The sequence below is a fragment of the Tachysurus fulvidraco genome, chromosome 23, assembly GCF_022655615.1.
Source record: "Tachysurus fulvidraco isolate hzauxx_2018 chromosome 23, HZAU_PFXX_2.0, whole genome shotgun sequence".
Classification (NCBI taxonomy): Eukaryota; Metazoa; Chordata; class Actinopteri; order Siluriformes; family Bagridae; genus Tachysurus; species Tachysurus fulvidraco.
The window spans coordinates 12,337,819-12,358,412 of NC_062540.1; the positions used below are offsets into that span (position 1 = coordinate 12,337,819).

At 37.6% G+C, this 20,594-nt stretch overlaps 1 protein-coding gene across 2 annotated transcripts in view; it reads right to left on the reverse strand.

Moving 5' to 3' along the window:
* lamb2l (laminin, beta 2-like) overlaps window positions 1-20,594 on the reverse strand; it is a 36,427-nt gene that overhangs the window by 14,281 nt on the left and 1,552 nt on the right. The window contains exons 1-14 of one of the 2 annotated variants that reach the window (XM_047807405.1): window positions 17,235-17,375; window positions 15,422-15,499; window positions 8,196-8,365; window positions 6,081-6,216; window positions 5,515-5,588; window positions 4,750-4,938; window positions 4,562-4,625; window positions 4,255-4,457; window positions 3,920-4,040; window positions 3,631-3,819; window positions 3,080-3,259; window positions 2,220-2,332; window positions 2,044-2,123; window positions 1,706-1,862 (exon numbers count right to left, since the gene is read on the reverse strand). In XM_047807405.1, the coding sequence (XP_047663361.1) occupies window positions 1,706-1,862; window positions 2,044-2,123; window positions 2,220-2,332; window positions 3,080-3,259; window positions 3,631-3,819; window positions 3,920-4,040; window positions 4,255-4,457; window positions 4,562-4,625; window positions 4,750-4,938; window positions 5,515-5,588; window positions 6,081-6,216; window positions 8,196-8,365; window positions 15,422-15,458 (1,713 nt within the window). In that variant the 5' untranslated portion in view covers window positions 15,459-15,499; window positions 17,235-17,375. Of the gene's footprint in view, window positions 1-1,705; window positions 1,863-2,043; window positions 2,124-2,219; window positions 2,333-3,079; window positions 3,260-3,630; window positions 3,820-3,919; window positions 4,041-4,254; window positions 4,458-4,561; window positions 4,626-4,749; window positions 4,939-5,514; window positions 5,589-6,080; window positions 6,217-8,195; window positions 8,366-15,421; window positions 15,500-17,234; window positions 17,376-20,594 lie in introns of those variants that run through there. The other variant, XM_027170578.2, reaches the window with a different exon arrangement.

The following is a 20,594-nucleotide window of genomic DNA, read 5'->3' on the forward strand; positions in this document are numbered from 1 at the left end:
GTGCTGAATCAGGATTTTATAAACTGGTACATCTTTACATAATGTATAATTTTGCACAGTTATCAGCAATTTACTTAACAGTATAGCCAAAAAACACTGAAAAACTCTTGTACACTTAATTTGTCGTCTGTGTATCCTGTTTGGTGCATCCTTTGCTAAACAAATAACATAGCACAATCATAGCAAAAAGGTTTGTGCTACAGTATAATTAGGCAAATGATGAAGTGTGTACTACCCTTTTAAATTACTGCTCGACTTGTAAAAATCAGCAGTCGTCTGAACAAATCTCATCACATTTCCGATTCAGTGACAAGCTGTTTCTGCACTAAACCACCTGATCCCCTGTGTGCCTCAGAGTTTACATTCCATTATTTGGTGTTTTATGTGGTTGTGTGTGTCTGGGCCTGCTCTGAGGACACACAAGCGATATGGCGACTCTGATATCATTGAAGCTTGGCTGTTGTGTCTATTTTGTGTCTACGGGGCACTTTTTTTTTTTTTTTTTTTTTTTTTTGGGAAAAAGGTTTTAGACTTTTTCTTTCCTGATCAGAGAATTTGTAAAACATTGTTGGATGTTGCTGTGATGGTAGGTGACCATGACATACATATGTGGGCATTCGTGAAACTGTTTTACAGAACTGTTCCTACAAAAAGATGATAGAATGTCTATCTATTCTGTAGTGTTACAGTTTCCCTTCACTGAAACTAATGGGTCTGATACCTGTTCCAGCATGACAAGTAAGCTCTATGAATACATTTTGTTCCAAGACTGAAGTAAAAAAAACCCTCAAATGTCATGCACAGAGCAATAAACACATCCCCACCGAACACCTCTGAGATGAACTGGAACAATGACTTCCACCTCACCAAAAACCAGTGCCCCACATCACTAATGCTTTTGTAGCTGAATGAGCACATTCTAGTACATTCTAGTGGAAAGCCTTCCCAGTAGAGTCGATGTTATAAAGGCAAAAACGGTCAGTCTTTCTCAAACAGAAAACATCACACTTTGGTCACACTCAGGATTGTTACATGCCACAATAAAATGGACTGTATGGATTGTAATTTAGATTGTAATCTGATTTTGTTTTTTGCAATGCATGTGTACCATCACATCATCATCTTAAGAAGATAACAGCACGTACACACCCTATACAGATATTAGTTTTAAATATTAAATAAGGGATATAAGATAAGCGTTTTAAATGATTTTATTATATATATATATATATATATATATATATATATATATATATATATATATATATATATATATATATATATATATATATAAAATTGGGATAATTTTGCCAACAGAGAACAAAACTCACCGAATGTACTGTAGGACAGAGACTAAAGAGGGACAAATCAGAATCTGTTGCCACCCCATACTCGGCTCTTGAACCAACAACATGATCAAAGCATTCAGCCACTAGGCACCTTACACAGTCTCATTTATTATCTGGTTTCTCACATAAGTGATCGTTATAACATGTATCATAAGGGTGTATCAAAGTAAAAAGTGTTCTTTTTGGTCAATCTTTAGGTATATTTAAATTTTCAAACAGGTTTCAAAGTATGTCAAAGGTGCAAAACCCACCTTTTATTCAAAACCTGGTTTTCATCAAAACCTGGTTTTCTCCAGAGCATTGCAAAGCTTCTCCACTTAAACTTTTTGAATTACTAATAGGTTAGTAGTACTCACAGGTAGATTGTCACTATCAGGAGAGTAACCATCTGCCCTTTCCGCTTCATATATAAGGTAATCGAGAGCAGCACAGAAATACCCAGACTCCACATCTGAGCACTGACGGCCGATGAGGTGAGGCCGACAGTCACACTGACCATTGTCCATTCTGCACCTGTAAACACCAAAGTGGTGCAGTTCAGTATTGTTCAAGAATAACTAAATATAATTTTATGCCTACAGCTATACAGTCTGCATAGCTCACACTATGCTTACACTCACTACTGAATTACTGGCTCAATATACATGAGTACAATTTTACACACAAACCCATAGATGCTACACTGTATTACTACCTTTTGCTGTATGATCCACCAAAGTCACAGTCACATGGTCTACAGCCTTCATGGTCATTACTGAGTCCCCAGTACTCTGGCTGCAGGTGCACACACAAAATCATATACCACTCAGGTCTGAACAATTACAGGACTGTGGGTGGTACGAAAAGTTTGTAGAAAGAAGAGAATCTTACTTTGCATTGATTACAGTAGCGACCTGTCACATGTCTCTTACAAGAGCAATCTCCACTGATATGATCACATGGCTGCCCCATCATGCTAATGCCACGGGGATCACAGTTACATGCTGTCGACCATATGCGTAAGAACAAATATCACAAACACAAGTGCACAAATACACATTCTACTTAAAGGTGCTGTAACATTTAAGTGTTTCCAGGCTTATCATACAGTTTTAAACAGCATAAAATGAATATCAATCATACTCAGATCTAAACGACAGCAAAAACATGCCCAGTGTGAAAACCACCTTAGGTGTGTACTCTGGTTCAGGTTTTCTTTAAAGACGTTGTATGTGGCCATTCTCTTAATTCTGACCACCCTCCCTGTCTCTACCTCTGGAAGCCAGAAGGCACTGGTTTTTGCCCAGGGTATCACTTCTTCTTTCCAAAAGGTTGTATTTTTGTCTCATCAGATGGAGAATCTTTTTCCTAATGCCCTCAGATTCTTAAAATGCCCAGTTCTATAGTATGTCTAGATAAAAGCTGATTGCCAAAAGTCTATAGAGAGTTTCTTGATGTTCATGACTTCTTTGTTCGGTCTGTGAATTGTCGGAGTTTATCCACACAGGTACATTCCTTTCTAAATCATGTCAGATGATTTTGCTACAGGTGGTCTCCAGGACCAGCTTAATTTGAAGTGCTTTGGCAAAGGGTCTGAAAGGTTCTTTCTAATTAAGATATTTCATTGCTTTGCCATTGTGGATTACCGTGCCTAAATTAAGGACCAAAAGTAAATGTAATCTATTAATGTAATTCTATCCAAAATTGTAAGTCTATAATACAACATACACATGTTAAGACATGCAACTCACGTTGGCACCCAAGAGGGTCATTTTGACTGAAGCCGTAGTGCCCATCTTTGCAGTAGTCACAGCGGTGCCCTTGGACATTGGGCTTACAGCGACACTGACCTCCAATCATTCCAAGATACAGATCAGTATGACTGTCACACCTCCCTTCATCCAGAGAACCTACTGGGTCACAGTCACATCCTGTACACAGGAAAAACAGAGAGAGACTGATAAATAGGTGTCATGGTTCTGTTAAGGCCATTGCAGGTCTACAATTCCCATCAGCCACTGTACTAAATAGATTGTATCACATGACTGCTTGCATGTATTTGGTTTAATAAGAACTAGTTTTGGGTAGAAAATGGATGGATGGATGGAAGAACTAGTTTTGAGTCATGTCTTGCATAGCCACCATTGTTTGCTAACTTGTTATTCAAATAGAAATCTGTACTCTTCAATAATATGACAGTGCAAGATCATTCAAATATTTCTAGGTACAGAAATAGCTGCTTGAATAACATGACTGAATTAATAAATTCTTTCTAGAAATTTAATAAAACAAGCAGACTTACGAACACAGACGCGGGGGTCTCGGATATCTCTGGCTGGGTCCTGGTAGAAGAAGGGTTTGCAGGTTTCACAGTTGCGGCCCATGGTGTTGTGAAGACAGTCGTGACACACACCTCCACTGACGTTCCCCGTGGCCAGATACACCGCCATATCAAAGTGACACTTGTTGGAGTGGCTGTTACAGTTGCACTCTGGTTGAAACATATAAAAATGCAGATTCCTTTGTTATGGAAACTTGTTAATTAATTGTTCATGCATATACATGTGGATGTGTGTGGGTGTGTTCCTGACCTCTGCAAGTGTGTGGGTTATTTGGCTCGGCTGGTCTCCAGGGTAGATCATGATAGAAATCTTGGCAGCGCTCACAGTTCAGGCCCACCGTGTTATGCTTACACACACAGCGTCCGTGAATCTGACCAATCATAAAAAGCCATATTAGACATTGTGTCAAGAAAATGCTCCAACAAATATTCAGTCCAATTTTATTTAAAATAGGCCTGATTAAGAAATAGCCTACGCTAAAACCTAAGCCTTATCTCTACTTAAGCTCTGAGTGACTTCTTTTATATTTGTAGCCATGAGAAAAAAGACTGTGATTTACTGTAGACATAATAGTGGCAACCCACCATGCCGTTGTCTCGGGTGTGAACCCCTGGAACCGGTGCACACTCAGAGGCATGACCATAGCAGAAGCAGCTGCCACGCACTACCAGCTCATACACTGCATAATAATACTTCTGCAGCACATCAGGGCGACGATCCAGAAGGTTATCCCCCAGAGTGTGCAGTTTGGTAAAGTTAATCCTCAGGTTAGTGATTCGCAGTAGGTCTACATGAAAATCCATGACACTATTATTATACGTACATAAAACAGAAACCTGGTGAGTGAGTGTTTATTCTGTTTCATACAGATCACCAATACACAGTGCTCACCTTGAATATTAGAACTATATGGATTACTGACAGGGATTGCAGGATCAAGCACTTTGAAAATGACCTGAAACACACCACAGAGAATGTTTCCTGATATAGAATCTAGAATCTAGAATATAGAATTTTTTAATTTCAGAAAATTAGGATATTTCTTGAAAATTGCTAAATTTACTGTAATGCACCCTCACCTCTCCTTCTGAGGAGGGCTCGATGTCAGAATAGCGTTCCTCACAGATCACATCGTCACTGAACCGTAGAGGCCGTGTACGCACTCCAGGAAATGTCCTGCTGCAGTTGTAGGCAAAGTAGCGGTACGGCCTCCATGAATGACCAAAATCTACAGAGCGCTCGATCAGCATGCCTGCAGGCCTAAATGTCTGTACATACATAAAGAGAAATATATGGTATGGAGTATATATACTGTACAATCGACTGACAATCAACCCATACCACATTCTGATGTGAGGAGTACCGCATCATGGTGTGATTTTATGCTGTACTTCAGAACATCATTTCTCAGAGTGTTTTATTCCAATTATATCATCATTTGTTGACCGTTACATTGCTTTAGACTGACACTGTATTCTTTTTTTGTCTGTGTATAGTTACATTTAATGTTTTGTCTGTGAAACATGTTGTTCAAATGAAACATGTTGTACAAACCTTTCTCTCACTTGACACTAATAAAACAAAAATTAATGTGTCATAATCGGTTAATAAGAAAACAGGAATTCTTGAAAACTTTCCTGTGATGAATATATCTCAGGAAAGTTCCATATAAATATAAGTCTCCAAATAAATCCCTGTCAATGAGCTCTTACATTACTAAAACTTTAATATATTAGAACAAAGGCATTAATATAAACCTCAGAAACATTACAGAAAATGAATCAACTTCTGACCAATCAGATTTGAGATTGGAAGTCATATATATGCTGTTGTATAGTACACACCTTAAACTTCATGATGAGGTGAGTGAAGTGGAACTCTGTCTCCAGATCAAGTCTGATGCTTACATACTCCTCTCCTAAAAACGAGCAGAGATAATGAGGAATTCCTGAAATTAACCTTCATACACATTGATAATGAAATACACATTAAGTGAAAGTACAGTGTTCAGTGTAATATAAAGCACTGCTTTGCTGCTTTGTTGCTGCGCTGTGACCCGAACATGGCTTACATCTGACCTTGACAAATCAAACCTTGTTTCATGTGGTGAGACAAGATAAAGTATGGGTAACAAATAAATTTGCTACTTAAATAGGTTCCTTTGCTACTTAAATATACAGCACTTGAATTTTGGACTAACTTATTACTGATGCAATTTATTATTATTATTATTATTATTATTATTATTATTATTATTATTATTATTATTATTATACAATTTAATACTTTTCCTGACAGACCTTGTAACTTGTTACAGTACTATTGTAGAATACATTAGAAGGCTTGAAACACAATTAAGTTATGTTTATAATTTGTTATTCCTGTAAACACTCACTGTCTTCATACTAACCGTTAACAGACTGCCACCATGTAAAATTTTCTCCACCATTTCTCAGGTAGATGACGTTCTCCACACGATGGCTGATTCTGTGATGGTTGAAGTCATAGGGTCTTCGAGAATCACATATGAAGCACTTCTCTGTCTGCTACAGTGGAAAAAACATTTTAAAATATCAACAACCATGAACAGATGTTCATATTCTATTAAACTTATAAAATCTCAATATTGCATTGACATTGAATAATCTCTACTGGCCAGAAACCAAGTTAGTTGTCAGAGCATACAAGAAATATGGGTCAGTGTCTGACAAAAAAATGTCTTAATAGGATGGGGGTTCAGGAATTGGGCCCAGTTTAGGCCCCAGCATTCGGGTCCTGAGCCAAGCAGTGAGCTTAAATGGAATACAGCCAGATCACTTTGTCTAAACTGGGTTGTTGTCAAGGGAAACGAAATCTCCAGCAGTGACCTGGCTATGAAAAGCTTCACAGGATAGAGATACTGAAACAATGTGACTAATCCTCACCCTGGATTATGTTTTTAAGTGCTTTTCATTGCTACACAGATACTCTATCGCATTTCGCATACAGACTGATCTGCTTCTTGGTGCTGTTTACAGCATGACAGCACTAATGTGAGGGCTGCACAATAAGCAGCACTTTCTGTTCCTAGCCCTGCTTTCATCATACTAATAAACCAAACAGATGGAACTCTCCATTGTAGTAAGCATGTGCCAACAGGCCCCACACACAGACATACACACGGAAAGAAACATTCATACAAGACGTCATCTAAAGTCAATCAGCCCCCTTTTGTAAGTTCTGAGTAGCAGAAAACAAATTATAACTAATTTAATTTGACTTTACAGAGTTTACAGAAGAATTCCCAAATACACAGTTTGGAATCACAAATTCAACCTAAACCTTTCGGATATGATTTCTTCATCTTTTATTGGCTCACAGTCCTTTAATTATTCAGTAATGAAGGCATATAAATATAAAGTTATTATGGTATTGTAGATATTCAAAAGAATATAAAAAATTCACCAGTTGATAAGATATTCTCAATGTATATTTGCGAAAGGAGTTACGGAAGCCTGGAACACAAGAGAGATGACAGACAGATGGCAGGCTGCACCTGGAGCGGTGAAAAGTGGTGCTACCATTAGCCTGTTTGCCTGAGCAGGGTGCTTATATTTGAAGTGTATTAATTAAGGGGGCACGGTGGCTTAGTGGTTAGCACGTTTGCCTCACACCTCCAGGGTCGGGGTTCGATTCCCGACTCCGCCTTGTGTGTGCGGAGTTTGCATGTTCTCCCCGGGGGTTTGCTCCAGGTACTCCGGTTTCCTCCCCCGGTCCAAAGACATGCAACAGGTAGGTTGATTGGCATCTCTGGAAAATTGTCCAGTGTGTGTGTATGTGTGCGCACCCTGTGATGGGTTGACCCCCCATCTGGGGTGTATCCTGCCTTGATGCCCGATGACACCTGAGATAGTCACAGGCTCCCCGTGACTCGAGGTAGTTCGGATAAGCGGTAGAAAATGAGTGAGAGTGAGTGAGTAATTACATTCAGGCATACATACATGTAATATTATATGTTATGATTTGAATTATTTTAATAAATAACACTGCACTTTTTAATGAATTATAGTAAAATTTTATGATACTGAAGATCCACAAGACATATTAGCTCCTGTTATCTCTTATGTTATAGTAGCTATAAACTCTTCTCTCTTGCTTAAATGCGTACAAGGTGTACCACTGAGGGTACCTCCCATCGTTTTGAGACAGTAAAATAAAAGAATACCCTATGCAGACAGAGATGAAATAAACGTTTCCAGTGAGCACACTAGTCCATGATGTCACACACTAGGCAAGACCATGCATGACGGAGTGTAAGAAAAGAGGAAGAGGACAAAGGGGGGCTACATTGTTTTCCAAAGAATGAGATCAGAAGACACGATACAGAAAACAGGAGTGTGTATTCAGTAAAAGAAGGAAAGAAAACAAAATAGAAAGCATACAGGAAAGAAAGTAATATTAAAAACAGACAATAGAGTGTTTTGTAAAGATGTTAAGGTGCATGTTATGTGTGTAAATATGTTTAATGGACTTTGGGTGAGATTACCTGCAGGTGGCTGACAATGCAGTACTCCGTAGGTGTTTCTAAGCCGCAGGTGGAGGTACTGGTCAGGTTAACAGCTCGCCCGATGAGGAGGTTCCCTGTAGCTGGATAACAGCTTCCGTCTGTGCAACCGTGTGGGCTTGATGGCAGCTCCTGGGCTAAAGTATGAAAGGCTAGAGAGAGAAAGAAACCAATCACATAGTTATTCAAACTCTCAGGAAACAAAAAAGTTCAATATCAAATACACAAGCATACACAGTACAACACGGAGAGAATAAAAATAGAACAAAAATAGAGTTACAATATTAAAACAGAATTATCTATACAGCTAACTAAGGAAAAAATAAGGTGTATATATAGATTATATATTATGAATAAAGTGTGGATGTATTCAATTGTGAACAATATGCTACTGTATACTGTATGTGCTGTATGGTTTTAAACTGTTTGTAAATTAAGTTGTATAAGTACAAGATTCAGTGCTCTCTAGGTGAGAGGGATGGTATATTGTCAAACACAACAACACTAGCAAATTGTCACCATCAGTGAGCTTGTGAATGCAGAAGAGGGCAGATAGTTGTTTTAGCAAAAAAACCTTGTGGTAAGTGTACAAATGTGTAAATACAGCTACAGTTAACTATGTTTGAATGCCTTTAGCATAAGATTAAAGCAAATATTACATTCATAGTTACAAGACTCCTGGTGTGTTTCACAGACTACAGTTTTTTTTTTCAAAGGTAACAGAAATGTCCAAATAATGCACAGTATATTAAACTATTACATTAGAACAAAACAAAAGTCTTCAACACTCTTTCAGAATGTAAATCCAACCTCCTTTGTATTTTCTGATTGGCCTTTGGAACCACTAAATCAGATTCTCTGGCAAATCTTCACTCAAATCTGCCTAATATATTTGCTTTAACTATGCAACAAGTCCTGCACTTGCTCTTGGAGTTGTTATACTGCTTTTATGATGATTTTGCCTTTGTTTGATTGTTTTGTTTTGTTTGTTTGATTGTTGTCTTGTTTCAAGAAACAGTCAAATTTCTGTAGTTACAGTAAATTGTAGACCAGAGTCCATATTTTCTTTTTTTTATTCGGAAAACATGGTACTGCATATCTAGCTAGATAATTAACTAATAGTTTAGCAATAAAGAAAAGGTGAGCTATGGAAGATGACACAAGACAGTACACATGATATAGTCCCTGTTGCCAGTTCCACCCAGGTGACAGTATCACATTCTTCCACAAAAACAGCACCACAATAACCCGGCACTGTTCCACAAACCTACCAATGCAATGCCAAGACACTGAATATAAACTGGTCAGTGATATAATGCAGCTCTTAGTGCTTTTGCTGCAATTATTATGTTTTACCCCTTTTATAGAAAATGTATATGCCAGCAAAGGATCTCAGAGGAATAAACAATGTATTTGAAAAAAATACTGTAGATATGAAAGAAAATCCTGGCTGTAGTTCACTGACTTGCTTTTATAGCAAATAATCTACCCACATGCATTTATATAAATTGATGAATTAATATATTGAATTATAGATGTAAAAAAGGGAGAATTATAGAAAAGAGAATTATTTAAATGGTTTTGGTCAAACATGACAATTTGGTTATTTACAGCTGTTAACTTTTAAACATTAAAAACTGTCATAACAATTTAGTTATGTTAGTTGCTTATTAGGAGCTTTGCAAACAAATGGACACATTTCTGTTAAATACCTTTGGTATAGGCCATGAGCGACAAACATTCTTTAAGAACATAAATCCATGCAAATTCACAAACACATGGATTATAAAGCATGGTAAATGATTTCATAACCTGTGATCATGTGTTACAAATATACCTGGATAACTAAGACCTGGCCATTCTCAGGTATCAATTTAGCCAGAAGACATTCCACAGATTCCACTGGATAACAATAAGGCACCATATGAAACGAATGCGCAGTTTCTAAGGTAGTGTACAAAAAGAGCCTTCAAGCCAATTCTCAGAGCTTCGGTGTTCAATAAACCCATAATGCTCAAATAAAAATCTCTGACCTTTGGAATGCAGCAATGCACACATTGGACTCACCCTGAGCAAACAGTCATGGAGGCAACAGGGCAGAAAACGGCCTGGTTAAGATGAATACCTGAGAGTCATTGGGGCAGACGATGCAGGCGTGTGGGCATTATACTGGAACTGAACTCCTGCTTGGTGCCCCTTTTACTTCCTCCATTCATCTCCAATGCAGGCATTGTTTAAAAAAACTTTTCCTTTAGTCCATGCCACAGACACTGTGCTCCTAATGGGTTTGTAAAAGTACTAGGAAAAGTTCAGCCAACGTGTGTGTCTAAGTGTTTCATCTATCGAAGCTCGAGAAGGAAATTGATAGGATAGATGAAATTCCTCCTGTCAAATTCCTGCAAATAACTACAAACCTAATAATAAAATGATACAAAAATGGAAAATGCCTGCAAAAAAATGTGTGTGTTGTGAAAATGTGTTTTACAGTTATTTGCTGTGAATTTAGGATGGATAATTACAGGCTTGTGGTCTAAAGGATTTTCTTAGGCTTTGCAGGCCACACACACCAAACAATCATGCTAACTTGACAAAGGATGTGTTTAACAATTCCACAACACAGGTTCTCATGTTCAGACTGGCAGGGACAGGGAATGTGATAATGCACCTATGTGTGTACATGTGTGCCTTTTACCGAGGAGGTAATCAAAAGCAGGCTATGTTATCTCCAAGCCTGTTATTGTGCTTCAAACATTCCTTACCTCCAGAGTGTAAAATCAACAGAACAGACAAACACACCGAGCATACTCTACATATGAAGTAGCTCACAAGCATTACATTGCAATCCGAGAAAAGGGACAGACAGACAGACAGACAGACAGACAGACGGACGGACAGACAGACAGACAGACAGACAGACAGACAGGTAGATAGATAGATAGATAGATAGATAGATAGATAGATAGATAGATAGATAGATAGATAGATAGATATGTTGTTTTTTTATATAAAATTGAATTACAATATAATTGAATTATTATAATTGAATTGTAATAGTGTCAAAAAAAATATTAGTTCAGATCTTCATAATATTATATACACGGATGTACATAATGGAGTGAAAAAACACACTATAGGCACCAGAGAATAAATAAAATGAACTTTTATATAGGAATATCACATATCAGGGCTGGAAAAAACATCCATACATTGTCTATACAGCTTATCCTACACGGGGTCTCAGGGAACCTGGAGAAAGGGAACCCACACATCACACACATCTACACCTGATGGACAACTTAAAGATGCCAATCAGCATTACTGGTGAAGGAAACTGGTGCACCTGGAAGAAACCTCTGAGATGTAGAGCTTTCAAAGTACACACAGGGGGGTTGGGAAAACCACTGAGCCACTATGCTCCCTCTAGGGAAAACCTTTTGATTTGAATAAATGAAAATCAAATGTAATCCGAAATCACATTTAATTATGCATATAACAACTTCCTAAACATCTATACTCATAACTACATGCATATACACTCAGCTACGTGTCCGGAGAGCACCTGTCAGACTGCAGGCCGAAGCTGCACAAACAACAAATTATCCCGTTAAAGTAACAGCAAAAAAGACGCCTGTCATCTGGACAGAGCAGCTCAATGGCAGGTATGCAGGCAAAGTAGGGAAAATAATATTCATTACAACAAACATTCCAGGTGGCAGATTATCAATAACCGCTTCTTGACAATCCTTTCTTTATTTGTGGAATGCTGTAGTGAGCATGCACAGGGCTAGTCCTCACATGCACTGTACCACAAACCCTGACCATCAGAGTAAAAGGAGTGGACATTATGGCGGGTGCCTCAGATAGTTAAAACTGCTCTGTTCTTTCCTGACTTGCAATATCTATGGATTTATCAGTAACCCCGATGAATAAATATTCACGCTTGTTCTCTTCTTTTGCTCTATCTTCAGAAACAATTGCTAATGGGTTATTTTATTGATGGGTTCTTGTATGTCACCCTTTTTATCAGTTTGAACTCAGATGTTAGCTACAGTTTCTTCTCATTGACGTTTAGAACAATACATCAGATTCTTCACTACCTTTTTGGATTAGGAGTCGTCCATCCTGTTTCTGGAGCGCATTAGATTATAGAAAAAAAACTCCTGTCCCTAGGTGATCAGGATCCTCCACATAATGGCACAGCTGGACAGCATGGTACCACTTGTGTGTCAAGTTGTGTATGTATGCTCATAATGCTGAATAAACTTTGAAAGATCTTGCCATCTGTGTCTCTTTCGGCAACAAATCCAGGGTGTATTCTGGCTCTGAATCCACTGCAATCCCAACCAGGAATGAAACGGTAAATGAATAAAGAAATGAACCTAACTGAAATTATGAATGTCTCCATGTACCTATGCAGTGTGGCCAACAATAATGTACATAATAATAAAGAACATCTGATATAGCTTTAACCCTGCCTTGACACTTAGCAGACTCCCAGAAAAACAGAAGAGAACACACACATTCAGCCATACACTCTTTCAGATGACCTTTCTTGGACAAACATTAATATGTTCATTGTTTTTTCCCTGACTCAGGTTGGTGCAGGTGAGAGGAAGTGAGCACACACTCACGAGTGCCAGATAATGAGCTGCTGCCAATGCCATGGCAAGCCCCTGAATGAGAACTATCATGAGACCCTGTAATCAATCTCCATTAGGATTACCAGTAAATTCCTGAGAAAACAATGAAGGACTGCAGAAAAACATTCACATCAAGAGGAAATGTTTTCTAACCATCTTTCATCTCCCAGTTTATCTAAAGATTAAAACAAAGATGTAAAAGTAGATGATTTTGGATTTATTCCAGACTGTGTAAATTATCCTAAACCTTTATTATGAAGAATACAGGATAGATTTATAACGGGGGATCCTTTTATTACTGTGAAGACAGTGTGAATCAATCGTAATGATGTGAGGTTTGATGTGAGATATATATAGAACAGAGATGAAGAGAAAATAAAGCTGAAAGTATATATCATAATGTTTCTGTAGATTTGCTTATATATTAGTTTCTATTACTTGCTTTTATAAAACCAGAGGAGAACTAACCAGAAAACAGGCAGTAACTCCCATTTTATTTGTGGTTGCTAAGCATTAAGTCATGTGATCAAAGCTTGAAGTGAACTTTTAGCTCAACAGCTTCAATGAGTCTTTGTTAATCTCAGTCTAAATCAAAATACATCAATTAATTACTTTGCTTTTGTGTAGCCATATGAATGTGTGCACAATTCAACTGCATGCTAACTGCACGCTAAAACACACAACAGCCTCCAAAGACAAATGAGGGTTTGTTAAAATGTACTTTTCATTTCTGAATGCTAACTGTTCTGTCACTATAGGGCTCAGCTTTTCACACGTCAATGTCTTTGGTCTACTGAGGTGAAAATATATTATAAAAAAGCATCTAATCTAAAAACAGACACGCTGAAATGGTGAAAGTGCACAATGCTAGGAGACATTTTTCAATCATCATCAATAACTGCTTCTCTTGATCCGGGATGTAGGGGACTAAGAGTTTATCCTGGTTACACTGTGCAAAGGAGGAGAATTTGAGAATTTTGGAAAACGTGGAGGAAACCTTCATGAACATGTGGAGGACATGTGACTCTCAACATGAATAGTAATCTGTGCTTAGAATCCATGGAGCTGTGAGGAGAATAAACAGCACCGTAAGAATACACAATGGTTGTTAAATGAACTAAACTACCAATTTTTGTTTATATTGCGTGGATGCCAATGTTTAAGCCTTGCACTACTTACAGTGATAGACTAGATTTACCCTTAACTCAAGGCCCTTTGAAGACCAATGTTGCTTAAAAATCTGTAACACCACACACTTCTAATGAACATGGTCGCTTTCTACACTGCAGGCTTGGAGATTTAAACTGATCCTAAAGCCAAGCTTCTCCTGCTGCGAGCAAACTCCTGCTCTGTTTGGGAAAGAAGAGATTACTGTAGCACTGCTGTGAAACGGGCATATCAGGACAAAAACAGGGAAGGGAGACTACGGTGACCTGTAATTGCAAAACATATTAACAAAAAGAAAATGTCAAAAAAAATAGTGTAAAAATGCCTTCTTATGAATAACCCGGCTTCCTTTGAATGAATGATTTTCCGTAATTTTTAAAGCATCAGTTAATATTTAGCCCTATATTACTGTACCTCTTACAGTAAACACTGCTTTTGGTGGTCTTTTAGACTGACAGACATCATTCAGCACATGATATTCAACAAGAACCTTTTTTTTCCCCATATATATATTTTATATATATCATATATATATTTTATATATTTGCTGCTGTATTTTTTTAAATTGTGTTTTGCACTTACAGGCCACCATAAAACACTGATCTACATTAGACACAGAACAGAAACAGAATAAACAGAGATTCTGACAAAGATATATGTGGGGGAATGAAATAGTAATTTATGAATCGAGTGCTTATTGGGTTTGTATGTGTTGAAAACATGAAAGACTTAACCAAGAGCGATTAAATCATAAAACTAGTGAGTGCTTGCCCGAACATCAGAAAGATATCCGTGTGTAGTTTTATGAGAATGTTTGAGTGGTTGACACGGCAAAAGTCTATTCACTTAAACAAACTCTGTGAGAATAATGGTCTATGCACATGGACTGTTTCACTTGTAACATACACATATATAGAGAGAGAGAGAGTGAGAGAGAGAGAGAGAGAGAGAGAGAGAGAGAGAGAGAGAGAGAGTGAAGGGGGGAGACAGACTGGTCTCACACAATTCTCCTGATTGCTTTTCATACAAGAAAATGCAGCCTTTACTACAGGGGCTAAAAGTAAGCAGAACAAACTGAATCGGCGATATTAAAGAGGGCGGAAAGGTGAGAGGAAGGTTGTGTTTGCCGCTGTGTCTGCCTGGGCTGTACTGTGTTTGATAAAGGCTCTCTCACGGCAGACAGTCAAGGTGATCTGGCTGGGAGGGAAGCGGATAGGTCTCAGCGTGTATGAACCTTTTCTTTTCATAAGCAGCTTATGTTCCTCTCAGTTCACAGGAGAGTCACGTTCTGCAAAACGTTGAATCACTGTCGTCTGTAGTCAGTCCCCCTAATCTGTTGTTAAAACTTCTGGTGTTGAAGCCATCATCGTATTACACATTGAACACAAATCTACAACTCACCTAGAACTAGAACGATTAGATCCAGACATCTGGCCATGATGACTGTCAAGCAAACAGAGCAGATGCTTATCCAGAAGTCTGAAATGAAATAAAAGCATTTTACTACAAAAAAAGGGGCATAATTCAGACTTAGAGTTAGCATTACTTATTCAAGTAACCCTAGAGCATTTCTCTTTTCAAGCATTTAGCTCTTGACCTAAAACACCACTTTGTGTCTGGCAAACAATCAATAAAGCATTAACCTTATATTTAAAGCAAGCATTAACTGTTTTTCAAGGAAGACACAAACTGAATACAAATACATATTTGTTTGATGAAGCTTTTACACAGGAAATGTGGTTTTCCTGTAAAGCCAGAACTCGTCTAAGTTTCAATTTCAGGAGACGCACTAATCTGGCAATTGTATTAATCTGGAAAAATGCAATTTAATATAAAGAACAAGTATACAGTATACAGTTTATTCACGTAATTATTTCAAATACACACAAATGGGCTTAGAAAGGAAGTAATCCATTTATGCAGTCTGGAATGAATCCAAGAAATCGGTAAATAAAGACAAACAAGACTAGCTATTAACAGACAAAGGACAAAAGAAAAAAGTAGGAACAGCCTGAAAGTCCTGCATTAGCTGAGCTGATTTGCTGGACAATTTAGTGCATATCATGCTTAGGTGCCACTATTTCACCCTTTCAGTTCGTCTTTAGGCATTGTCTGTCATGCGTGTCTGTAACTGAAAATCAGCTGTGCCATTAATGCGCTTGGTAATTTTTACACATGTCTCATTTACCAACATGCACACTTCTGAAACAATTATCAATCCCTATTGTAACTGGTAGGAATTTTGGCTTGCAAACACAATATTGTTATAAGACTGAAAGACCAAGCCAAGGATTTATTTAAGAAAACTTGAAACAGTTCATTTCTTCACTGGTAAACATTGTATCATCTGCTGGCTTTGCACTAACACTAAAAGAACACTGTCTAAGCACACGATTTGTGTACACATCATTACCGCTCTCAGCATCTTTGAATACAAGAACATTTTTGTTACACTAATCCATTAATGACAAAAGAAGAACCAGAAATAAAAGAAAGCTGTGGCGGTGGTCTTGCTGCGAGGCAAAGCATGCTGTGAGGTCGTGTGATGAAAAGCTCTTGAGAGGAGCACCGCCAGCTCCCAAACAGTAATGCTGCAGCCTCTTCATCCTCATGAGAAGAGGAGCCCAGCTACTCTATACAATAACATCTCCACCATTTCCCACACTATTAACAGCCACAGTAATCACAGCTAACCACAGAACAGACACATATCTGTTAACACAACAGTGCTTCGATGATTAGTTATTAATCCTAATCTAGAAACATTAAAACAGACAAAACAGTGCACAAGGGAACTGAGGAACCTCACCAACATTTGGGGTCAACTGAAAAAAAAAACAGAAATTTGCACCTGAAAGCTAAAAGATAAGTACACTTTGCCTTATTAATAATCCTTTCAATTTATCAGAGAAGTCATCATTTTTTTCTTCATATAGTCTAAGTAAAGAACTTCTAAGAAAGATATGCAGAAAAGGAAAAGGTTTATCACATTGCCTTTTCTATACATAAGAGTAAAGAAAATAGAGATTTTCAAGATTTTACAGAATGATCAACTAGGAATTAGAGTGCAAAGTCAAAACTATCTAGAAATGCAGGACAGTGTGCCTGCATTGTTGAACCAAACATCTGCATATGTGTAGTCTAGCAAAAGCTCATTATCTAAAGACTGGCTCATTATCTAAAGACTCAGATCTAGAAAAGTTATATTACTCACGCAATGCAACATGGAAAAATCCCTCTGTGCAGCGGTGACCCTCTCTCGAGTGTAAATTTTACTTCAGTGTGTGGCGAGAGTGAAAGGGACAGGATAAGAAAGAGTGCATGCGGGAATAACGGTAACCACAACTGCCTTTTGAGGTGTAAAAACTGAACGGCCACCGATGACCAATCAGGATGGCTGGAGTCATGACCCCCCTGCCTTTCCCCCATGTCACTGCTGCAATGGGCTGATTGGAGAGTGATTCTTATTCAAATGTGCCTGTCAGTCTGCAAAAAAAAAGATCCTTTTGATAAAGGGTGAGTTGGTCTCTAGGCAGGGGGAATGCACTTGTCTATTATTTGGCCATGGTTCAGGCTGGTTAGGGGTGAAGCGGGGAGGGAAACACTGCCATGGCCTTCCCTAGGACCCCACGTCCACTCTTTCCTCCCCATGACAGTGGAGATGGCATGGTGGCCAACAAAAAGAATGAACCAATTTCTTTCATTATTAAGCGCTATAATTTTGACAATATAAATGACTGAGAGCAATATTTAATTTCATTGCTTGTTAATAAAAAAAAAAAACAGATCCGTTGACTTTGAAAAGTTAATAGCTTAGGGATAAACTAGATGACAGAAATATCATATTAAAATGATCAAAGCCATAAGGAATTACACTGCATGTACTGCATATGTGCTGCACACACACACACACACACACACACACACACACACACACACACACACACACACACACACACACACACACACACACACACACACACACACACATATACACACAAACTTATTTCTGTCTTTGAATATGATGTATTCATATATACAAATCTGTTAGAACACACATGTTCAAACTGAATATCACACTTTTACTCGGTTCCATCCTCAATCCGCATGCATCCATACAGATATCTTTCTACTGAGAAAATCTTTTGTCCTGAATCTTAAATGACTCGTCACACCATGTTTGAGGGCATCTGGGCATTCAAAGGTTACTGAAATATTTTAAACTGAATTAATGAATTATAAGAACATAATTAGACAACTACTATGTGATGGTGTAAAATCAGGTAACATATCACTGATCTTATTAAAAGGCATATTTTATATATAGTTCATCCAGTTCTGTCACTTGCTGTTAGATAACTTTCCCATTAGTGTCAGTGTATTCACAGAAACACAATAAAAGACTATAATGTGCTACGATTCTAACATTTGTATTATACAATTCAATAAACACCACACTCATTAGCACAGAACATCCAAGAATTGTCTTCAACCTGTACAATAGGCGAATATAATCTGTCATTTTCTGCTGTTTCTAGTTCCCAATGCAATGTCTATAGTATTTATAGAAAGCAGTGTTTTAAAGAGTGTTATGAGGACGTGCAGAAAGGAAACTATCACCAGCAAAAGACTGGCCACAGGAAACAGCACAATGGATGTTTATTCATGTCTCTGATTGTAACTGAGCTCTTGATTAGATGCGCCAAGGCTCCATAAACTCCAGACTAGATATATAACGCAATCTAGTTCAAATGAAATAAGCAATTTTGTTTCAAAAAATTGGAGAATCTATGTATAAAAAGTGTTTTTTTTATACTTGCTCTGAATTATAGCCTAATAGGTAACCAGACAGCATGAAATAAAGATTTTCACCGTATTTGTTGTGTATTGCTTCCAGAGAACATGAGCAAACAGCAGTCAAGACCAAACGTTACACTACACTAGAGATAACATGCTCTGTTGTGTTTAACAATGATTATCTGCAGGTGTGTATGGATGTTATGTTTCAGCTGGTGAACAATACAGTTTTGGTGCTGAGTGGTTCTCATTTCAGGATCTCAGCAATGCAATCCAATGGGGTTGCCAGTATCTGTTTATTATTTATGTCTACAAACTAGTAGATGTCTATTAGGATTCCAGTGCAATAAGTGTGGTGACGGGTTTATGATTTTGCTTGATGTTTGGTTTTGAGTTTTTTTCTTTAAAACTGTCCACTCTAATAGCTTTCAAATGAAAGACACGTGCATTCTTAGGAGGGATATTGCACGGAATTTTTGGAAAAGTGACGAGTGATGTTTTGAAACACTGTAATTCTCTGCATTCCCTACAAAATGCCTGATACTTAGTGTAGTATTCACTGAATACAGATCTGACAGCATGACACAATAATACATAACACTGGATCAGAATGCATCAGTCCTAATCAGCAATGCTGCCCCTGTCAATATAGAACATTTATTTATACTTTTGCTGATAGAACAAAATAATCTGTTCATAATGTCAAAGAGCATTACCAAGATAAAACACCTTGAAAAAAAGGACAAATAATAAATTCATTCATATTTCTTAAGTAACTATGTAATAGGATATGCATAATCATGGAGCAAGGCAGGAATAGTGAATAAGGAATACCGTAATAAAATCTTTGTAAGTCAGAACCACTGTAAATTAAGACCTGGATATCAATCTGATTGACATTGATAAAGAATGAGATCAGTCATAAATCAGCAGACAGAGACATCAAAATGGACATTTTTGGGCTGCAGGTTTGAATCACTTGATGTATTGTCTCCACAGGAAAACAACATCTGGTAAATAAATGGCAGACAGGATATTTTTTCTTCAACTTTTTCTTCACATGGGTGTAAATACTTCCTGGTTATTAAATATATACATCCTACATGCAGTTACACCCTTCTCAAAGAACATGAAGATAGTGAACACTAGTGTGTTCAGTCACGTATATGTGTATATATATATATATGTGTGTGTGTGTGTGTGTGTGTGTGTGTGTGTGTGTGTGTGCAGCTGGATTATTTCACATCAAACATGTATATACTTTGTAACAAATAGATTTAACTGTTAGAAATAAACAAGTATCAAGTTAATATTACATAAATTATAACAACAGAAAAAACTACAAATACAAAAGTGTAAATAAATGTTCTATATTGACAGGGGCAGCATTGCTGATTAGGACTGATGCATTCTGATCCAGTGTTATGTATTATTGTGTCATGCTGTCAGATCTGTATTCAGTGTATACTACACTAAGTATCAGGCATTTTGTAGGGAATGCAGAGAATTACAGTGTTTCAAAACATCACTCGTCACTTTTCCAAAAATTCCGTGCAATATCCCTCCTAAGAATGCACGTGTCTGACTCCACAACAGTTCTAACTAGCTAGTTTTAGTTTCACTACACTGTTACTTAGTAAAAGAAAAAGTACTAGTTACTAGAAAAGAAACATTATTTGGAATAATGTCACAATATTAATAATATATTAAAGCTAGTAGAAACACTACTTGTAGCCCAACACTGTTATACAGACACAGAACACATAATGATCTGAAG